Source organism: Sander vitreus, chromosome 11 (genome assembly GCF_031162955.1).
Source record: "Sander vitreus isolate 19-12246 chromosome 11, sanVit1, whole genome shotgun sequence".
Taxonomy (NCBI): Eukaryota; Metazoa; Chordata; class Actinopteri; order Perciformes; family Percidae; genus Sander; species Sander vitreus.
This window is the reverse complement of record NC_135865.1, coordinates 9,885,257-9,909,119: the sequence shown is the minus strand read 5'-3', so window position 1 is coordinate 9,909,119 and position 23,863 is coordinate 9,885,257. Positions and strand designations below refer to the sequence as shown.

Below are 23,863 nucleotides of genomic sequence, written 5' to 3'. Positions count from 1 at the left end.
ATACTGTACCTGCAATGCTGGGCGTTTCGAATAAAAGATACTGGGGATGACAGAATGGGGTTGTGACTGGGGTAGTAGGTTCAGTAAGAGAGGACACTATTCCAGATAATTGACAGAATTCAATGCAAACAGGGACATATAATTATTCCCACAGTGGTGCAAATTGGGCTAATACTGCAGCAGATGTTAATGGTTAGTTGTTTATCAAACAGGTTTGTTAAAGGGAAAATAAGATTCACCTTTTGAAGGGTCATCATAATAACATCACTCTTTAAACTAAACACTTTCACATTGCAAAATGAAAGTTGTTTTTTATTATTGTGAATGTTGCATAAACACACTTTAATAATAGCTATCATCCATCTCCCTTGTGATGCCTTTGTAGAGGCCTTGTATGTAAATGACCATCCCACACATTCTCAGCAGACCTGTAGAAAGACAACAGTTTTTGTCAGAGGGCAAAATTTAAAAGTCAAATAGAAATCAATAACATGGATTAAAGGGATGTTTGTATATCAGTGAATCTTCAAAGACGTTAAGGTGTTGGGGGGAGTGGTCACTGGTGACATTGCTTTCCTAAATCCCAGAGTGTCCATGAGACCGCCATGTATTTGAACATTGTAATGTACTGCGTAGTGTGTCTTTTTGCTCTAATTTCTTGTTTAATGAAGCTTCAGTCCAATCAACTGCTTCTGTCTAATCAGTGGCACCTAACAAAGCTATACAAATCCCTTCCTCCACCTCCCTCTCTCTCCTCAGCCAGCAGACTCTGCAGGAGCATCCACACACCTACTCATTTGTTCTTTGTTTTTCTTCTTTTATAATTCATGTAATTAACTCATATTAGGTTTATCTGTATTTTTGAGGCTCCTCATTCATGTTGCTTCCCTCTATGCTAGGGCTGAGCCACTGTTTCACTGTTTTCATTCACTGAATTATTATCCCTGCAAACATGTATGCCAAGCACCATGCAGATTAAAATGTCAGTTTTAGGGAAGTTATTCCTTTCCCACCTTGTGGCAAGGCTTGTTTTTAGCCTAGCCAATTGCTGGAAATGCCTTTTGGTACTGAAGCAGTTGTTGATCACTTGCGGCCCCTACCAGCCGGTTAAGAGGAGTGAGGAGTCAGAAGTCAATGATGGTATAAAACAGAGCAGTCAATAAAATAGGTTTTTAACAAATTATGAATTACCTCAACCACGAGATGTCCTTGAGCATACAGTCATATATGTGCACAAAAAATGTTGGGCTGATGGGTCCAGTATTATGCAAGATTAGCTGCGGACAGACAATTACAAGCATGCAGTCCTGCACGCACAAACAGGACCAAACAGGCTCCAGGACCCCTCCAGGCTTACGTCTGGCGGAGATAAACTGTGCTGCTTGGTGTAATGAATGCACCATAAGGCTCAAGATGCAAGTTGCAGACACAAACAATCTAAATTTCCATCTCTGAAAGGAAATTTAACCAAGTTAATTTCAACAAAATGTAAAGCGATTAAGCATCTTGCTACCAGTTAGATCATTCTTGTGGGGTTACATGCTTACTTGTTTTTGTAAGATAGGAGGCTCACAGTAAAGTGTTTTTTTTAGTTTAAAACATCAGAACCACTACATAATAAAGCTTTTGCTATATTATGTAGTGGCTCTGATGTACCTCTCATATTGATCCTGCCTCCTGTTCTCAATTTGTATTGAAGTGTATACTTTTTTTCTTAACCACAGGTAGCTCTGTCTTTTCTGACAAAGAGTGGCCTTACTTCTCGGACAGTTTTCATTTTGATTTATTTATTTATTTATCAGGTAAGTTATCAAAAGCAGCCAAATTGGACTAAAAGTCTGCTTTCAGTTAACTGAGTTCTACATCAGGTGTTTAATAACAGAAGTAACCCATCTGGCCTTGCTGTGTGTTCTAAGTTAATATTCTTCTTGATGTCTGTATCCCTCTTTGATCAAATACGTCTGATTAGATAGTGTATACATCATTCTGTCAAAAGTATTTAGCTTTTATGTTAATCTGCTATTATGAATGCCTTGTTTTTATTCAATAAATCATAGATGTCTAAAAAAGTCTGATAAATTGTTGTGCTTGAAGGTTGAATTAGCATTTCACTAGATTTTAACATGAAAGCCGCACAGGGATATTCTTTACAGCTATGACTTGCGCAATGACAATTCTGTAGCTAATTTTCTTTGTGAGACCATTCAGCCAAACATAAAATAAATTAATAGACCTGTCCCTTCCTGTTGCTGTTCAATCAAAATGCGGCGCAGATAACCATAAAACACTATATAAGAAGATTTAAAACAATACCAACAACTGAAAGTCAACTTGTTGGGAGGAGATCTTGTCACGTGTGCATTGTCTGTATAATTGGAATGACATATTTGCCTCCCCGTGATTGCAGGAGTCAGTTGTGTTGGGGAGATGGGTGAGTCGGCCAATATGACTGAGTGCCTGCGATGGGCTGGCCCCTTGCCCCCTCAGATCAGAGAGTGTCGGGTGGCTTGTAAGGATGACTGCACTCTAACTTCTTGGTCCAAGTTCTCTGAATGCGCTGGATGTGGCAGCTCCCGCAGTCGTAAGCGCTCGCTGACAGGTAAAGACTTTTCTTCACAGATTGTGGAGTTTCATCTTCACCAGTGAAATGATGGGATTTTTAGGTCAAGCATTCTCACATTAGAAAATCTCAATTCACATATCTTAACACTGCGCATTGGTTGCTGTTTATATTGCTCTCAATCAGCCAGTGTCAATGCTTTACTAGAACCTTGTAGTGTGGACCACAATTGGAAACATAAAGTAGACACCTTGTACACTCATTTCAAGAGTAACTACATTCCTTGATATTCAGGGTTGTTGTCATGGCAGCATATTCCTTCATATGCTGAAAAGCCCCTGTGGCTTTGACGTACATACTGCAATCCAGTCTAACCTCTTTTCTCGTTCTGATTCTGTTACTGTAACTTTCTACTGTCCCTTTTGTGTTATGTTCTAAATTAGGTCTCTCACAGCTTGTAATCCCTTATTTCAGTGCAGATGGCAAAATCTGAATTACATGCTGTGGTTGCAGACCAGGCTGGATACTATTTGTCTTCATGAATATTTGATCCGATGCCAGAGGGGTTGTAGTAAACATACCCTGTCTCCTTCTATACTGCTCTTAGAATCCAACACGTGAAATCAGCTCGAGCTCTGTGGTGGGTTTATTTGGGAAGAGTGTGCGTTCATGTTCAGTGGGTCGTAATGGACAATATAACTCTTTTATGCCAACTTTAACACTTTCAGAAATGTCTCTGTCAGGTAAATTGATGGAAAGTAAATCCACTGTAAGGTTTACGCTCTAGTATGTGGTTAAGGAAGTTGGCAGCTTACCAGGACATCTGCTTAGATAATACAGCTATGTTGAAAAGCCTCCTTGAGCCATATTGCAGTATATTCTGCGTGTCTAAACCAAAAGTAATTTTGACGGTCCAAAAGGCTGTTTAACAAAGTGCTGTACAGTTGCAGTGCATGTCTCTTGGATTTCCTATGCTACAACTACCTTCATACAGAAATCATTATCAAATACTGTGAATGGCATACACACAAAAGCTCTATTACTATTAGCTGGGAATATGGTTGGAAATTGGCAAGACGTTCGTGCTAGACAAAGTACACAACACTTTTACTTTCACTTTCACAATGTTTTTATTTCGCTCATGGATACAGACAATTGTTATAACTGAAACCACAAATAACATTATCCATGATCGGAAAGTAGCTGGATGAAGACAGCATCTTATTTTTCCAGCCCCTTTGTCAGATTCAACAAACAGAAATAGATAGGCTGTCGGTCAATTAACAGTTGATTCTGCATAGAAAAGTGAGAGAGAGAGAATAGAAAATAAAAGGAATTTAATTATCTAGTTTGCACAAAGCATATAATGAAAGCTATTCCTCAGTTTTGTATGTATCATTTTTGTTTTGTCATATCAACAGCCTCCCTCGTATCATGTCACTGAGGGCTTAAAAGGAGAAAGACATAAATTGAGCAGCCATGCCTCAGCACTTGTGTTGCTGTTTACCTTTTTGTCAGCTTCTGTCACCCCAACATCTGCTTCACAAATAAGCAACCATCATTGGATTTGTACTTTACATGTTTGATGTTACGCCTCTGACATTTAATGTCTCACTCAGAAGTGATTGTTTGGCTTTTTGTAGAGTTTGGATGTTCTCTGTGTGTTTGGCTATTTGTCCTACTGATTTCCGAAATACTGTATGAGCCATTTGAACTGGAGACTGGAAATTGGCCCAATGGCATGACAGTGCTACTGTAACTGCAATGCTAACTGCTGAGCCATCCATGCTGTTCTAATGACAATTAGGACAGTTCAAAGCAAGACGGTTCTGGAGTCCACATGGCTCCTGCCGCCTTTCTGCAAAGAATTTTCATGTTTATCCCATGCAGTTTTTTTTCCAGGTGCTCTGATTTCTTCCCACAGTCTAAAGATATGCAGATAAGGTGAACTGATTATTATATATTGCTCATAGATTGACTGGTGACCTGTCCAGAATACCAGCCCCTTTTCCTAAAAATTACATTCCCATACAAACTGCATTCTCAATTGCGTTTCGAGGGACCCTTATTTTGTCCCGGATTACATTTGTCTTTGATGTATAACAAATACATTTCTAATGAAAGTCTGAGTGTCCCATGTGAAACAAAAAGTCAACGTTGACTTGTGTAATGTTGTACCGTACCTTATCTTAACTTATGTGTAAACCTTTTGTAAAAGGTTTTGTATAAAAGGATGTAACCAAAATACTTATTTTAACCCAAACCACATCTTTTAATAAACCTAACAAAGTGGTTTGGTTTCAATTCACAGTGTTAACCATGTGTTTAAAACAGTGACCCTTTCGCAATGTGCTATGGTTGCTGAAAAAAGTTTCCTTCCATACATGACTGAGAATGCAGTTTCATTGTGTGGGAACATAATTTATAGGAGACAGGGTTAAGAATACACACCATCTGTGCAGCTCTACTGCCTCTTGTCCAATATGAGTTTGGAGACTGTGTAGTAGGCTCACATTATAACTTTTCTTCTTTCTTTCTTGGCTTGCTACATGTACTGTGCTGTAACATTGTAACATTATGAAATCATATATATTCTTGAACTGATACTCATATATACTTACAATGAATAGGCTAAATGACATCATGGTAGAGGCCTCTCTCTACCATATATCAGCAAAACACAAAATTAAAAACTCATTCTTAGTAAACACTGTTGGTCCTTGTCAACAGCTTTGAAAAGGTTAGCTCTGTTTACTCTGAAAAAACAGCATAAAGGATTCCAGCCTTCTAGTTTGTTTATATTAATTACACTGATGAGATTACACCTCAGAAAATTATACATGCATAAATGGGTTTTTCCTGTTGCTTTATTGCCAAGTATTGAGTTGTAGCTAATTTCTTCTTCTCAATCAGCATGTTGAATTTAGTTTGGGCATTCAAATGTTAAGTTCTGTGAATTATTTCTGCCACACATCAGGGAGCAGAGTTTGTGTGTGTATCTGTAAGAGCTTAACTGCAGACAAATGGTTTAGCTACACTATCCAGCTTTGTTACTGAGCCATTCAAAATTCCTCAGACTCTCTTCTTTGTCAGAATAAGCCTTTAAGTACCTCCTGTGTATCATTTTAGCCTGGCCTTTCATGGAAATACTGTAGTTTAATTTGCTATAAGGGAACTGAATTTATTTTATTTTATAGCTCAGTTTTATCTTTGCTCTGTGTTTTGTTTCTCCTCTTAAAATGTATTATAGTATGTTGCTGGTATTAAATCATTTTCTTTCATCTAATTTATTAATTGTAATTTTATAAACTTTTATTAAACATGCCATATACATAAAGATTGATTGAGTAATTAATTGGTGGGGAAAATAGTGGAAAATAAGTGGGGAAAATAAGTTCAGTTCTAACAACTGAAGGTAAAGCACTAGGCTGGAGTGCAGGGAGAAGATTTGTCTGGGATTTATTATGCACCTACTGTATCTCACAGTGTATGGATTTTACTATCAGGCATTATGTTACAGGAGAGCTGAGACTTGTTTTTTTATGACATGACTGTTCTGGGACTGTTGGATTGTGTTGTGAGCCATGAATATTGAAATTTGTGGATTTAGAAAATATATGTAGCAATGTAAAGTCTAATAATATGTTCAGTTATGCAGTGTTAGCAATAGCAGCACCATAGACTATATAAAATATGAACATAGTCTCTGTGACATCACCCATAGGTTTCTAAAGAGACAAATTGAAGCTCAAAGTGGGTGGCTCGCGGTGGCAAATTAGCATTTCCTAGGATGGCGTAGGCATGACCAGCCCTACTCTGCCTCTGCTTGGCTAGTACTCATTGCCTTCTATGGTTGGATTGGTTAGGTTTAGGCATGAGAGGTGGGATTGGCTAGGGTTGGGGCAAGAAAAGAAACTTCTCGGGCGGCTTTCACCATGGCAGTGCCTGACAGGATAGATAGAGCTGAGGCCAGCCAAATGAAGGCTACAGCCTGTGCTTGCCTGCTGTGTCCGCAGCCACCTGTAACTCAAAGCGACATGCCCATAATAGTGCAGAACTTTAAGGCTTATCATTTAAATGGGTGAGTTATAAAAATGTAACCCCCGATACAGTTGTCATCAATGGGAAAATAGCTATATATAGCTATAGAGAGAGTTTTTTTATACCATGCTGTAAACATGTTTAATTCTGCTGTAAAGTTGGGCATTTTAACATGGGGTTCTATGAGGACTGACTCCCTTTTGGAGCCAGCCTCAAGTGGCCCATTCAAGGAACTGCAGTTTTAGCACTTCTTCATTGGCTTAATTTTTTAGCACCGAAGGTTGCCACTTGATCAGCATACTGTACATCATGCCTGCCTTAAACTGGCCTTTTGTTATTGTCAGAACAGCTGTTTTTTTCCAGTTTGTCTTTGAAGACGGTTTCAAGTCCTAAATTCCTTCTGTGTGTCAGTCTCCATGGTAAACCCTACTGTACTGAAAATGACTGGGTCATGTTGGTTAGTAGCCTGACACAGTCATAAATGCTCTTTTGTGCTTATGTATTTCACTGTAAACAAATACTCAGTATGACCAACTATTAAAACTAAGAATTGCAAATGCAGCATGATAATGCATCAACAGTGTTTGTAGAACATCCGTCATGTTTTTATCAGTTTAGTCAGACCAATGACGGACACGAAGTGGAGGAAAGGTTAATGTTGGCATTTCCATGAAGGGGACATCAATCATCTATTGTCTATCTATTGATATTTTTGTCAAGCTAAATCATCTGTGGCCTTGACATTCCACAGTAAGCTAAAGCTCCTTCACTCACTCCACATTTTCAGATCCTTTCAGCACACTTCTGCAGTGTTACAGAGAAAAGAAGACTGCAAAGTATTATGGCTGCTAATGGAGCATCAGATCAACAAATATTAAACAGAGATACTTTTGAAAATGATGTTTAATTCAAATGCATAATGGTAAAAAAAGTTGAATACTGCAGGTGCCTGTTGGTCTATATGGTGCTGCCGCCAGTAATGTAGTTGTCAAAGTGAAGTTAAGTTGCACTGGCGCTCTACAATCAACCACCAACAGTGGCGTAGATTGAACAGATTGTTAGTGAATTGCCATGTGATGGCAGTAAGTTCACACTCTGTGAGGAATGTTTGCAACTAAAGAAACAGATGGGCTGCTCACTGGGCACACAGGAGCCCGAGGACACCCAGGATCCATGAAATAAATAGGAGTGCACAAATATAGCAGGATTAACAAAACTTCAGTGCAACTCTTTCACCAGGCTTTGTGTGTGTGTCTTTCTCTCTCTCCATATGGCTCAGGAATTCTGTTAGCACTTTTATTTCCAACCTCGGATTGTAGGAAGAGGTACAACAAAGTAGTTCCATATTCTCCCCTCTAGTCCACGAATGTCTTGTTCTTGTTCCAGTAGCCCATTTCTCATCAGGTTGCCCTGATTCTCTAACACCTGACTTGCACCTTGTTGACCCGGGCAACGTCCAATCCGCTATGACTCTCCTGTGGTTTCGCTCATACTCGAGGTAGGCAGATAGCATCAAGGGTCTTGCCGAAGGACCCACACTGGGTTCAGTCCAGCCAGTTCTCCATTCACTTGGATTGTCTCTACTACATACTATGAACTCAATGCAAATCCTGCATGGGGACTGATGCTTTTATCAAATGCGCTTATCAAATTATTTGGTTTTGGTTAGTGTTGGGATGTAGGAGAGAGGTGTTGACAGTAGTGACTCTTTCTTTGTCTTTTTTGAACAATGTACTATAAGCAACACTTAACATGTCGATGACAGCAGCATAATGATAGCTGTTTAGAACAGAACCCCATAGCTCTCTTATGTAATACTAGTCAATGATGTGAAACAGACAATCAATCATGTGAAAGATTTTATAGCAGCATGACAGCTTGACAGTTTGGATCTGTTACTTGTCCAAATATTCAAAGTGACAGTGTGTAAGAGGAACACATGCCTTTCAGTTGCTACAGAATGTTACTTTTCTGCTCATGATTATCTATAAATACTCTAGTCCTCAGATATAATGGACAGGACTAATTATTTGAAGTCTGAAGTGAACTGTATTGAGAGGTTAGCTCTAATAGTCATGATAGAGGTCTTAATGGAGGTCTTTATCACCCTCATTAGACAAAAGAGTTAGAGCTGGTGTTTTGGGGGTGTGCGTTCAATTTCAAAGAAAGAAATCACTGCTGAAACAATTGCTGCCAGTCCATGGTGCATCTCTCCATCCATTTTCTAATATTCATTGATGACATGTTTCGAGTGTAGCTGCAATCAAGTTTGATTTCACATTTTGGCACCACTTTCTTCATTAAAAGAAGCATTAGTAGATTACATGACACCCACAAGACATGTTGTGGGTTGTAAGGGTGAGTACTGCAAAAAACAACCTCTTGCTCTGTTCTAGTGAAGTTCTAGGGGTTGCCATAAGCATCATAGTAAATATATGAAATTACAAAGTTATATAAAAGAAGGCAGACTGAGGGAAAGTAGGTACACCAAAAACTGAATTAAAGCACTTTAATCACAAAAAATAACTCCAGAACTTAACATTACTGACTAATAATATACTTTGTAACAGTGTGTGGATATCAAACCTCCATGGGCTGCGATTTCTCCACTATTGTCAGCCACTTGAATCAAAAGCTCTCTGTGCACTGTTAATCATTAATAATGAAAAGCAACCACTATGTGCTGGATGAAGAATGAGAGGGAATAAATGTGCATCAGGAGATAAAAGGCAAGAGCTTCTTGAGGGAAATTGTGTGTCTTTCAGTATTTCCTCCTCAGTGGGAGCTCAGCTGCAGCAGTTTTCACTCTTTCGGGTTTTCATGGTAGCACACAATGACTGTACTGTACGTGTTATGCCTAAATATAGTGCATTTGCATACAAATGACATACTAAAGTTGAGGAATATAGCCACAATCTTGTTTGTATTCTACTTATACAGAGTGTGTTGTTTCGATATTATGTAGATAAACAATTACCCTGGTCTTATCTTCAGAGAGTTTAGCTGAAGTGACGAAACACACGTTACATCATGTGTGCACCATTCCCTTAAGGGGGAAGAGAAAAATTTAAGTTGAATATGCTTTCAAATAGTACTAATCATTCTCTGGGGTTATTTAGAGTGTCTGAATATGCATTACATTGAGAAGGGCTTCCTTGCCACTGGCCATAGAGCACTTTTGACTGATCGGCTGTTCAATTATTATGATAGTTTCCTATAAATTAAATCTACAGGGCAGAGTAAAATAATACAACCCCCATATCTTGGCAATAATTTGTGTTATGTAACCAGAAATTTAGAAAGAGATGTCTATTTGACTATGCCTGCGATGGAACCAGATGTAAAAAGTAGTAAACACATTTACAGATGTTCAACTGCCTGTTTTTAGGAACAAAAAGGTTAAAATTATGTCATGACTTTTTTCTCAGTGCAAATTTAACTTCATTTAAATGCATCACAATAAAAGGTGGAATAAAACCACATGAAAAACATGGTTAAAGTTTAGTCGTGACCTGGCATGGAGCGGGGGGGCGGGATGGAGTAACAGCCGAGTGTTGGAATGGACCCATTGTTGCTTTATTAACATTTCAATATATTATGTTACTATAATACTATTATTGGGGTGGCTCCACCTCAAAGTTATATGAAATTATGTTTTGGTCATAAAAAACTAAAGTTGTTGTCTTTTTATATATATATTTGGGCCATGTGTGCCTTTAAGAAATAAGACAATGATGTCAACACAATGTCTTTTTTCTCCATTTAAAGAGTTTGTGTTGCTGTTGTTACTTAAATGTCACATTTGCCATTTAAATAAAAAATTTTTTTACTTTTTTGAAAAACACGCTAGACCTCTTTGCACTTTTGTGTTTCACATACAGTAGTTCTTGAAAGTGACAGATTTGTCTGAAAATAATGTGTCAGCTTGGGGCACCCTGGTAGCTCACCTGATAGAGTGTGCGCCCCACGTACCAAGGCTCAGTCCTTACCCAGCCCAGGGTTAATTCTGCGGACCTTTGCTGCATGTCTTCCCCCTCGCTCTCCCCCTTTCCTGTCTACAACTGTCCTATCAATTAAAGGCCAAAAAAAGCCCTAAAAATGATCTTGTACAAAATGTGTCAGCTTATCTTGCTTTACTTTATTTGACAATCACAATGATACAAATGAACAATTTGCACTCAGTTTATAGTTTACTTTGCTGACGTGCTGACATTGTAAGATTATGAATGCATTATAAATGAGCATAAATAAATGAACAAAAGAAGTTATTGTGCTTTTTAGTTTTATTTATATGTTGATTAGAATTCCTTCTTTGTCATTCCAGTTTACTGAACAGTTGTTGTTATTTTGCTCTCTATGAACTGATGTTTAAATGAAACAGTACATCTATGTATGCATTCAGTAGCTCATACTCCATTTCCAACATGGGAAAAAATTAGCTTTACACCCTATTCATACAGCGTGCATCATCCACCCAGTGCACAGTAACTCTCCATTGTTTTGTCCATCTTTTTTCAGGTCGCAGTAAAAAGAAGGAGCATTGCCTGGATGAGAAGTTACATCCCCTAGAGGAGACAGAGACTTGTCCCTGTGATGAGTTTCTGTCCCAACCCTATGGGAATTGGTCTGCATGCATCCTCCCTGATCCTTCAGCTTCGGGGTCCCTGCAGGGCTGGATGAGCCACCGGGAGGTGAAGGAGTGTGGCCAAGGTCTGCGTTACAGAGCTGTGGCCTGCATAGACCAGCAGGGACACCTGGTCAATCCCATACATTGTACAGACTCAGGTAGGACTCACAGAAATATATTTTGCAGGTACTAGGACATTTCACTAGTTTAACATATTGACCCTTTACAAGCCTACAAAATTGTAGCCTGATAATTAGAGTGAATCAGCATTTTATTTCACTGCATTCTTTCAGCCTGACATTGTGTCATGTTAGGGTGAGGTTATTTTTATGTTGTTTTTCTCTAACCAATCAGTGGCAAGTACAGTCCCCATTTTAATCACTTCCAAGCCTAAAAGAAAAATATTCAGTACTTGCCAGTATATAGGCAAAACATTAGTGTTGTGATATCGGTGACACCCTTATTATGTAATCAATACATAATAATGCCATTACATTGTAATGCTTGAAGATTGTGGTCACTTAAAATGTTTAGTTTCAACATCTTTGTCATTTTTTTCAGCATATTTCAGTGTAAAAGACACTTGGGTGAATAATGCAAATAAAGTTATCCAGAGACAGTAAACAAACAAAAGGCATTATACAGTGTGAAAACTCTTAAGTAGTTTCACTATGCTGTGTTGGCACTGTGTAGGAATGAGACACTCATTAAGCAGATAATTAGCTCTTGGTATCACAGTGAGCAAGTCCAAGGTCTGGCGGAGCGCAAGCCAGTGGCATGTCTGTCTGACATCATTAATGTGATCCTCACTGCAGCCGCTGAGCAAGTCTAAATCAAGCCTCCCCCCTTCTGTCTGCCAATGTTAAATTGCAGGCTACATGGTGGAGGTTTGCCACATCCCTTGCCCCCTAGACTGTAAGCTCAGTGACTGGTCAGCCTGGTCAGCCTGCAGTGCATCCTGTGGCAGCGGGTTGAAGATCAGATCCAAGTGGCTCAGGGAGAAAGCTTTCAACGGGGGTCGCCCATGCCCCAAGCTGGATTTGAAAAATCAGGTAAGGTGTGCACCAGTGCTTGTACTGTATTTCCACATTCTGTACAGTACAATAGGGAAACAACATGTGGAAGGTGACTTATTGTGACATCATGCTGATGAATGAATACTCATATTGGTATTCTTAAGAACTATCTTGTTCTAACTAACTAACAAAAATACAGCCATTTTGTGACTGTATTTTTGTGCAACACTTGCTCATGTACAGTTTATGGACATTAGAATAATGCATTTTATTTTGCATAATAAGACACAGCAAAAAACGGTCGAACAAGGTTGACCTCATCATACATCTACATTGTTGTCAAGTCACTTTTCCCCGGACTTGATTGTTTCCAGGGGCACATATAATAGAATGCAGATGAGGGCAATCTATAATCTAAGTCCACTCATGTTCACCGCTAAAGTACATGTAAAAGGGAGGCCACTCTAAATGTAGTCAAATTAGTTTGCATAATTCTAATAGTATCCACACTACTCCATGTTTTAGAAAGACGCACCACATTCTCTCACTGGGAACATTAGTATGGTGCATGCTGCACTTTGTATTTTCAGTTTTTACACACCTCCAGTTTGCATTTGGATAAAATGTTTTCCTCCATCCCTAGTCGTGTTGCAGCCCAATGCTGTCACATAAATACACAGTAGAGATGTTGCATTCTGCTCACATTTCAATGATATGGCTTAATACCCATCTGCCAGTGGGACTCCAGGGTGACCTGTTCATTTTCTAATGTCTTCACTCAGACCACATCATTGTCCTTGCAAGACATGCCCTTTCCTTGACATAAAAACAGGGTGGTGTCAAGTAACAAAAAGGAAAGGGGTAGAGAGGGAGAAGTGGACAGATGGAAGCTTTTGACATTCCATAGTCAGGTTTCATCCATAGCTCTAAGTATTTTGTGACAGCGCACCTCTCATGGGGTCATGGTTTAAACAGGGGAAGTGTTTTATGAATGCTGCCTGTATGCTTGAATGGGCTTGAAAGGACACTTTAGTTTGTAGAGGTCAGTATGGAGATGAGGCACGGCTGTGTGAAAAATATTCCAGTGTGTTCTAGTGGAGAGATTTGTGTACAGATGGTTAAGTGCCCACTAACAAGGTCTATATGGCCCTGTAGTAATGCCCTGTAATAACCTCTCGCCAATAAAATTGGAGCTTACTGTTGCAAATGCCCTCATGGATTTATCCTGAGGGTGGACAAGGCCTCATTGTTAACATTATCAACTTGGCCATTTAAAGTGAAGTACATCTGTCCAAGGTGTGGGTGGAAAGATACTATAACCTCTACTCCCATTCAATAGGCAATGCTGTTGTGTTAAACAAGGAAACTTCTGGATGGTCACAAGTGAGTTCTTGTCAGGGTCTCAAAAAAAACTGCTTTCTCCTTGAGCCAGTGCACTTCACCGCTCAGCCCTAATATTTGGTCCTTAGTACTTCATTTAATCTCTGTTAGGGTGCAGCATGACAAAGAATATTCACATTCCTAATGTCTCTCGTCCTCTCCTCACAAACACTTGCTCTCTTATCGCCCACTGTGAACTACTCTCCGAGCTCGCTCCCACCAGCAGACGTTTCCCCTCAAGCCACGGCCAGCAGTGACTGGCTTGACAGAGCTGAATTTACAGTGCACCACAACTCATCCTCTCATCACATGGTTGAGTGAGCAAGTAAGATAGGGAGAGAGATAGAGAGGGAGACAGAGAGAAAGAAAAAGTGCCACTATGAAAATAACGAGCAGAAATGGCCACAATGTCGAACAGACTGTATGGGAGTTGGGCTGTAAAGTAAACTGTAAGCGTGCTGTTAATAAGCCTGTAAGATTTCCCTGCATTGGTAAAAGACGATCAAGAGCAAGTGTAATCAAGATGAATAATTCATGCATCACCTCACTGAAAACCAAAAACTGAAGTCATTATTGATCGTGTGGCTCCCTCAGAATCAAGTGTTTAAGTGGGAAAAGAACAAAGAACTAACTTTTAATGGAATGTTACTAATTTTACTGTAGGTGTGTTTACAATAAACAGTGAGCCCTTCCCCAGCACGGCAATTGTCTAATCATAGCTTATCAATCATAATCAACAAAGTCGATCTGTCGAGTTTGATTTCTTTGCATGTTGAAGCGGTGTGCATGGGGCTGTAATAAGGCCTGTCCTGCTCTTTATTAGATTAGGTGATGTTCACAGTTCACAAGCCGTTAAATACCTCTTGTCTTTTTCATTCTAGACATATAACTACTGCATATTCTGAAAGTACACTAGAAGTAAAGAAGAATTAGACATGTAACAAATATTTTAATAGTCACACTAGGGCATCCTGCAACTTATTTCTTATGAATGTGCATATAAGTGACTGAGGGTGTTTGGGATGTTTGGTTTCTTCAGTTTAAACACATCTTTTTGCATTTTGTTTTTTAATAAATAAATAAAAAATGTTTTTTAATAAATAAAAACATAGTAATATAATTTACTTAGAATTATATATCACTGCTTTTTTAAATTAGATAAAAAATAGCTGCAAATATCCATATGCTGATGAAGTGATGGCTCTTGATCAGATGTCAAGGCAGAGCACACAAGTCGGATCTATAATTACAGGAGACATTTGAATTTCATCAAAAGTCCCATAAGTGTTTGCCGCCAAATGCTGAGATATCAAGTAGTATATGCACTATTTCCATATCATTTAACAGAACTGTCTTGAATGGCTGCCAGCCACTGTGCCAGTCACATAGTTCGTTTTTCATTGTATTAACGCCTGGAGCCACACACTGGCCCTGTCCTTGGAGAAAGATCCTTCCTGTCCACCTCCGAGGCTCCTCCACTATATATGTTGTGTGTGATGGGAGGATGGTATTTTTGTTTGTGAGCGCAATCTATAAGGTTAAAAGACAGGTGCCTTTGTGTGTGTGTGTGTGTGTGTGTGTGTGTGTGTGTGTGTGTGTGTGTGTGTGTGTGTGTGTGTGTGTGTGTGTTTGTGCTATATTGTCTTTCTTTTTCTAGAAAGAAGACAATCAGAGTTGTGTGGGGTCATTTCACCACTTGCAGTTTCTATATATTCTTGTTCTCAGAATATTACTTCCTGCAGTCACAGAATCACCCTCCTATGGAATTCAACAAATTCAATAGGCCTATGTCGGTTCTATCGATGTGTTGATCTGCTTGTTGCAACTGCAGGTCAGAGTGGAAGTGGAAAGATTGGTTAAATAAGATGGTCTGCTTTAATGCTTTAATGCCACATACCGTATAGACGGAGAGAATGTGCTTTGCTTTGAGAATGAATGACTCTTTAATAGGCAGCATGGCTATTTGTGCCTTGATTCAAGCTCTCATTTGTATTTGTATGTATTTCTGGTAAGTAGTTTGGTTACATTTTGTGTCCCTCCTTTTAACAATAATCAGCTAGAGTAGAGTTCAAAGTGATGCTCAAACCTGCCGTACAGTATGCCATTATGTACATGCAGTATGTGCATATCCAATGCACTATGTGCATATGCAATGCCCTCTTCTGTCTCGCTCTTCTTACTCTTTTTATCCACCTATCTGCTGATTCTCTAAATGGCTTTTAATCAGCAAGCCTGCATGCCTCCAGTTTGCATGCCACTTCAGAACAGATTTATGAAGGACATAATCATGTGTGTGCTCCTCATTCAGTGCGGCTGACAGCATTCTGCGACTCTGAGAAATGACTCATTTGATATTAGCCCACAATCACACACTTCAAGGCAGAAGTCAATGTTTTCCTGCTGTTGGAGGCTTGGAATCATTGCAAGTCTTACAGATGGTTTCATTCACTGTATGTATCACCGTTGTCAACGTTGAGTTCCAAAACTCGCTGTTTTACTTTACCAAATTAAGCATTTGTTGCATGTGTAGTGCTTACTTCATCATATTTAGATGTCTTGGCTTAGTTCAGCTGGGTGTTTGTGTACTTGGCAAATGTCAGTAAGTTATGAGACTGCTGTTGGCTGTTTTTTCTCAGAATACTTTGAATGTTGCTGTGGTGGTGCCTGTTTAGAGGAACAGGCTAGAAAACAATCAGATAAATAGGCATTCATTTGTTGAGGGTTTTTTATTGCTTCCCCACACGGATCTTCTTGTGGCCGATGTCATGGTGCTGGCTGGTATGGCTGCCAAGCTAAGCTCTTATTGTGCTGATATATGTCTCCGAAACAAACCATTTGAAAATGAACATGCCTCAGACTAAGGCGTAATATAGGCATTTATTTACAGAAGCCATATTAAAAAATAGAATAAACGTGGAATCAGTCATTTATGCATATATGGGTGTGTGGAAATGTCTGTAGCAATGTCTGTTTGTTTTTTTCTTTTGAGATGCTTCATGCTATTGGTTACAACAGCAGTACATTTTGACTTCTCATGTGAGCATGTGGTTAGTTTGGAGGTATTCATGTTTGTTGGCATTGTTTTGGTGAGCTTCCTCTTGGCCTGTTAAACTGAGGTTACTAGTAGAGGGGAATACTTGTATATTGGCTTTAAATCCTTTGATATATCCCTTAAGGGATCAAATTCAGATTTTCTCCACAAAAATCAGCACAAGATAACCATTATCAACTCAAAAGCATTGGGTTCTGTGACAGCTTGCTCTGCTGTTCACATATCATAAATTAGACCTAAACAGCTGAGCTCTTGTTAAACTCTGGAGTAGCTGCTGTACTATGATCACATTTAATGAACTCATGACCATCTGCTGTTTATCAATGCTGCTTTACATAGAGGAAATGTTGTCTGCTCCAAGCCAAGACTCAAGTTTGTAATTTGAATACATTAATACATTATCTGCTGCAAAGCTGATGTGTCTTAGCATAATGCTGCTTATCGGGTGGGATCTGTTCTCTTCAGTTCACTAGATGGTATATTTCCCTTTATGGGTTGGTGGTACATTGCTAAGGAATGGCTACAGGGTGGTCAGTTCTGCACTCCAAGCATATGAAGAGTCTGGAAAGGCTCTTCCTTGCCTACCTTAGTCCCCTGCATGGTGTGTTCAGCTATCTGCTGCTGTTTTCATACCAGCCATGTGTCGGGGTGAATGAAATGGTCATTTTCCTGAGGATTGTGTGGAGTCCTGTGTCCTTTCATCATCTGGAACATTACATCTGCAAAAGCTTTCAAACCACTCAGTCAAAGTTGTGTCTGCTGTATCACTGATGCACAAGAATACAGAACATGTAGGATTTTGTGGATATGTGGTGGACCTCCCTTCAGCTCAATTTTAAAGCCAATGAGCTATTGGTGGACAACACACTCCCCTAACACACCAGTTAAAATACTGAAAAGCACTGGCCTAACCAGTTTAGCATTCTGTGTCTTGCACAAGGACATTTTGACATTTTGGCTAGACTACTCTAGTCTCTTGTGAGACTATTCAAACTAATGAGGGAGTTTGGCTCTGTCCTTTGTTGCCCTTTGGTTACCCTAGAGTATGCAGGGTTGAAAGAGTGATGACTAAACTATCTAGTAAGTGCAACACCTGCCACCCACTGCATAGAACAATAAGTGCTTATGGCAGCTCCTTCGGTGCCAGGATGCTCCACATACAGTGTGTGAAAGAGAAACCTCCTGCCTGCTGTTTTGAGGCTCTACAACCACTGCTACCCTCAGTAGACCACAAAAACACATGTATTATCAGACAACCATAACATCCAGGTGTTTTTAAATGCGTTTAACATTTTGCTCCTAGTTTGTCTTTAGACGTCTGGCATTGGTATCTGCCTCACTAACCATTATCATTATCTGCTGTTAACTGTACAGGACAGCTGCTTTTTAACAATATAAGCTGCTGTGCTTATTACCTTATTCAAGTGCAATTGTGAGTCTTTTTCACTAAACAAGTACAACTCTGTTGAATCCCTTTGTCCCTTTAATTTTTTACTTATGTTCTAATTTTGTATTTATAACTGACTAATGCTTCTGTATGTTACTCCCCACTACTGTGTTTTGAACAGTGTTTACAGTGGTTGCTAGTTAATTTTTCCTTAGCTTAGTTTAGCTTGTTTTAGCAAGGCTTGGCTTTTGGTCCTCTGTCTTCACCACTGTGGAATATTCATCAAGGTTTTGCAGTAAATTCACAAATTAATTCTTTCAACTATATCTATCAACTGGTTTGGTATTAGAGGAATAAAATATGAATCAGAGGATGGAGCCTGGGTGAAATTGAGGTAGGGTGAGGCATTTAGAACAACATTTTAACACCGTTTTATTTTAATGACTTTGTATTATGAGAGAGACGTTGGATGTTTTCTCAATGAAGATAAGGCAGTTCCCAATGAAATTGAGATTCTATAGATGCTTTAGATGGTCCACAGCAGATGTCATGACAATCAAATCTTTCATCATTCTGCATGCTGTCCATCCATTAATTCCCCCAAAACAGCCCCGAGCAAGTCTAAAGAATTGATGAATCCCAAATATAAGAACATAAATAAAGAACAAATGTTCTTGTTTTTACCTAAGTGCACCCAAGTGCTAAACTCATCTCTCTCCTTGATTAAGATTTTAGGAGCCAACTGCTGATGGAGCTACCTAAGGCCAATGATGTGTAATTAACGTTGAGCAGTGCTTGGGCATGTGTTATTCTCCCCCTGTAGGCCCAGCCCAAAAAGTGAGGTGTCTCCTTGCATTACAATCAATGCATATTGTTAAGGCAGACTGAAGCGCTGCCAACCAGGAAGGCTACATTTTGAAGCCTCTCTATCTTTGCCTAAAGCCTCTAGCAACCCAGATAGTCCACAGCATTTACTTTAGATACAAATGTTAATCTATCTGCTGATTAGAAAAACAAATTGTATTAAGTGTCTGGGAAAATATTTAATACATGCTGATTTTTCAAAGGACACAATTGATGCACATTTTGCCAGTTTTTACTTTACATTTGTTCAATAAAATGTATTATTTGTATTTATCTAAATGTGACTGTATAGTAGTTCTTTTTAACAGTGTATCAACACTAACATCTAGCAATTCCTACTCTCTTTACATGTCCATCTGGTACCAAATGGCTGTTTAAAAACATGTTTCTTGTGCCAACCACAAAATATCCAATTATAACAATACTTGACCAAGAAATAGAAAGTAGAATTAACAGTAGTATAGACAGTAGAATTAACACTTAACAGGAAGAAATGTAAGACGAAAGGGCCTAGATGGGGCCTGCAGGGGTTGTTGTGATGGTAAACTGTGATTTCAGTGTTAATGTGAGTTTTTTCCTCGACGTACAAATTGCTCATATACAGTACTAATTTGAAATGTGAAATAGAGGTATTGGCTCTGATATAATAGATGGAGGGACAAAGATCTTTGACCATGGCTGTTATTAAAAGTGGATGTGAGGTTAAGTGCTTACGAAATGGCTCATGCACACATGTCTTGTTGAGCTGTGTCATAGTAATAGATTACAAAGCAAGTGAGCAAAGGAAAGTATGTCAGAGCTGAAAATAGAGCTTGATGGCCAAATAATTTGTGTAATTATGGAAAGTCACGCTATTGCCCTGCGGTCTAAGAAGGATGTCAGATATCAATCTAGTAAGGCCTTTGGTTCATTGACGTCCTTGGTGGTAAGAGACCTAGTTGGAAGACAGTAGGAGAGCGAGAATATGATATGTGAACCAACTCAGTAATCAAAGATCAAAATTAATTTTAGAGCAGTTATTTTATCGACGTGTCTCTCGAGGCGAGATGTGTGGGTGTTACTGTGACACTGATAACATGGAAAGATTGACAGCTGATTGAACATTCCGGGTTCACTTTCTGGTATACAATTGAGACACAACATGTTGCTAATACACATTTAAAATTAATACAGTCCTACAGTACAATAATACTATAATAATAATACTATGCTGTTGATGACCAAACATGGCCATGTTATTACTGTATGTGTACCAGGAAAAGCTTGCTGCTATAATTCCAGCACATTAAGTAGCTATGTCTTGTTCCTGCAGAATAACATCTTTATATATTTCAAGTTGCATGTAGAATACCATGAGTGGCTTGATCCTATTTTTTCTCATGGCAGAATCATGCTGTCCTCAGGAGATCATCTATGTTATCCCCCCCCCCAGTCTTAAATCATCAGGAAGTGTGAAGGGATCAGTGTGTCAGCAGGGCTTAAGAGCAGATCACAAACTCAGACTTCTAATTGCCTTGGTACAGAGTCTCTTGTTGCTCAAAACGTTGGTTATTGCGGATTTTGTTGTTGTGATTTAGGTTTTTTCAACGTTGTAGGCCTTGTGGCTGCATTTCATCTTATCGTCTCTCATCTACATCATTTACAGTAGCTTAGATTTTAATTTTATAGCAAAAACAAGGGTTCTTTGCGTAGCATCATGTCTTTTCTGATCATAAACAGGCATCTAACTCACACGGGCAGTCATCCTAATGGCTGCATTATACGTTCAACTGTTCATTTCATGAGTATATTTGAGAAGTCATCATCACATCGGAAAGGATCCCACTGTGTTTCTCAGAGGAGCCATTGTTTTCTAACTCATCCAGGAGTCTGCTGACAGCAGTGCTGTCTATTTAAAGTTGTAGTCACACTATGACAGTGATTATAGATGAAAGTGCTCCTCTTTAAGGCTTCCTGTGCCATTTTCTCTCTGCCTGTTGGCACTTAATGTGTCATTTTGTATATGTGTTTATTTGTGTATGTGTGTGTGTGTGTGTGTGTATTATCTTCATATGTATGCACATGCATCACTGTGTAGGCATCCAGTGTGTGTGTATTTATGTATGTCTGTGTGCATGGGGTTTTCATCAAGTTGTAGCAGGTGTGTTTGTTTGTTTTGGATGGAAGCAAAAACCATAATCTCATACAGCAATTGAGAGAGTTTGACAATACTGCAATTTACTTTACATGCCATGCATGTGGCAGTTTCAATGAACAGATACTGTTTTATATAAACTTGTGTCTTTAAATTTAGTGACCATTAGCTATTTCCTCTAGACCAGAAATAAAGATAACTTAAACCTGGTCCTGAGCTTGTCTCGTTCAGATGTGCAGATATAAATGAATAGATGAAGATGGAAAAAGTGTACTGTTTCGGCATCCAGGGTGCTTTGCAGCATATACATGGATGCATGCTCTTGCTATGACAATTTGTCACTGCATGAAGCATACTGTATTTGGCTCAAACAAGCATTCTGAGTCCAGTAAATGTCTACAGCACATTTTAGTTCTGTCTTGGGTCAGAGGATTTTATTTGAATGTCCCTTTTACTGTGAAAAAATAAATCAGGACAGCCTGAACGGTTTCTTGTCAACAACATAACAGTAACTTTTAGTAACCTTGTTTAGATACAGAGCTCACAGCCTCTGTGAGCATATGCTCATTCACGCCGACTTCCCTCTCACCATCTCCAGACAAATTAATTTCTCGGAGTTGCCTTCAGCTGCAGGTCTGGCCATTGCACAGCTGTTGCAACCAACTGCAGCACTTTAAAACTCTCTCAACACTATGAATCATTCAGTTTGGCAAATTGTCCAGGACCGTTAGATTCACTACAGATGATGAAGTATTTAATCATCCTTTACCCTGATTAATGAAACACAGAGCAGAATGCAGTATTTTCAACGAAAAGAAAAATCAAATTTAAGCAAAACTATACATTTCTGTCACTGCAGGCAAAATCTAAACTAATGATCATATCATTGTTCTTCTCTCCCCTGCCCAACTTCTGGCTTGTCTTGCACTGCTAATATGGACATCCACGCAGGCTCAGGTCAGTGCCGTTCATTCTGTACATATACTCTGCTATTAGCTAATGAAGACAAAATGCATGCCAGATCTGTCCAAGTCACATATACTCCTGTGACCCTTTTCATAGAGAGAAAGAACAATAGTTTGATTGGAGAGAGTGCTACATGGATGGAAATCATTTATGTGAAGTGCATTTGGATAATATTCCATCTGCTTTTTAACTACGAGGACTCAGACTGAGTTTTCCAAATGGATGACTTCATTAAATGATGTTATATCATCATAAGTAAATAGTTTAGTAAAAAGCTTTTAAGAGTGTCCTCAAAGATATTGAGCCTGGTAAGATCCTTCTTGTATTGCTTATCCAAAAAAAAAAGAAATATTTAATTTCAGGGAACAAAAGAGCAAAAGACAGAGATTGATTGAGATTGCTCATATAGCGTATAACCAACGAGGGAATCCGGTCTCTACCAGCTGATTCTAACTGATAGCCTATTCCTCTATCCTCTGCGATGACAGCTCTTTGTACATGTGTGTGACTTAAGATGTATTTGGGAGCAAATCCAGTATTATTCTGCTCTGTGTGTCGTAGAGCACCATCTTTAACCTACCAACAAATGATTAAATATCTATCTGGCACCTTATGTGTTGTGGCACTATAACCCATTTGGTAAGTGCTGTGATCCCATAATTTCTCACTAAACAAATGGTGTCAATGCTCAATAAATAGTTTATATATTGCAGACATTTTTTTTTTCTTCGTGGTAATGAAAATTAGCTGTTAAGCCAAAATTGTGTTTCTACAGTAGGAGTGGATAAAGTGGGAGCAGAGCAGTTGCCAGTTTACCCTGCAAGGGCATCTGCAGGGACAGATGGGAGATGATGAGGGTGTGTAATAGGCATCTGTGTGGCCCGTAGGGGAGGGAATACTCAACACTCATTCTCTCTGAGTAGTCTGCACATACACACACACACACACAAACACACACCTAGACACACACACTTACAGGCACCCATTACAGCTTGTCATAGCTTTTTCCACAAATTGTCCTCTAGAGTATACCTTTTACTGTGGCAGACTGTTACATAGATTGAGAGTAAACATGTGTTTACAGGAGCACTGCGCTGGCTGTTTCCTTTGTTATACAGACATGCCAGAGTTACTGGTTGAGTGGGAAGAAGTGAATTGGCTCAATATCCAGCCAATTACATTCTCAGCTGAAGGGCCTATTGCCATGGTTATTGTTGTTTTTTACACCGCATGCTGTTCTCTCCATATCATGCATGGGTTTTATTTCAGTATGAATAATAATAATAATACATTCTTGTACTTTTCTGCAGTGGTAACATTAACAACGTTAAGTGCCCATCAGTTAGTTCAGAGCCCCGCTGTGGTGAAAGCTGCACTATTTCTAGTTTGAGGGTTGAACATTTCTTTTATTTCTGATACAGTGTAATCCTGTGCTTATACTCACATGATCCTGATATCAAACTCCAGCATCTTTGGCAACACCTTAATGATTCTTATTTAATTGGGAGTAGTGTGGACTTCAAAATGTCCCAAGGAAGCAATACGCATATAGTGCTTAATGTTAAAACTACATGCAATAAGAGAATACTATGTTGTGTTCTTAAACAGCATGTTGACATGTATAGCTCCTATACCAAGGCAATACATTATACCTTCTTAGATATATATATATATATATATATATATCTTTATTTTTAGATGTACCAAATGAAAACACAAATGAATACTGGTTTTACCATAGAGACACCGCTTTAGTGTACAATGAAATGTGAAAGTGTCCCTAATATCTTCCCTAATATATCAAATGTGTGTGTGTGTGTGTGTGTGTGTGTGTGT

At 39.0% G+C, this 23,863-nt stretch overlaps 1 protein-coding gene across 1 annotated transcript in view; it reads left to right on the top strand.

Moving 5' to 3' along the window:
- The window catches only part of thsd7ba (thrombospondin, type I, domain containing 7Ba), a 171,992-nt gene that overhangs the window by 125,839 nt on the left and 22,290 nt on the right, over positions 1-23,863 (top strand). The window contains exons 15-17 of the mRNA XM_078262875.1: positions 2,408-2,599; positions 11,120-11,386; positions 12,102-12,280. Of these exons, the coding sequence (XP_078119001.1) occupies positions 2,408-2,599; positions 11,120-11,386; positions 12,102-12,280 (638 nt within the window). The remainder of the gene's footprint in view (positions 1-2,407; positions 2,600-11,119; positions 11,387-12,101; positions 12,281-23,863) is intronic.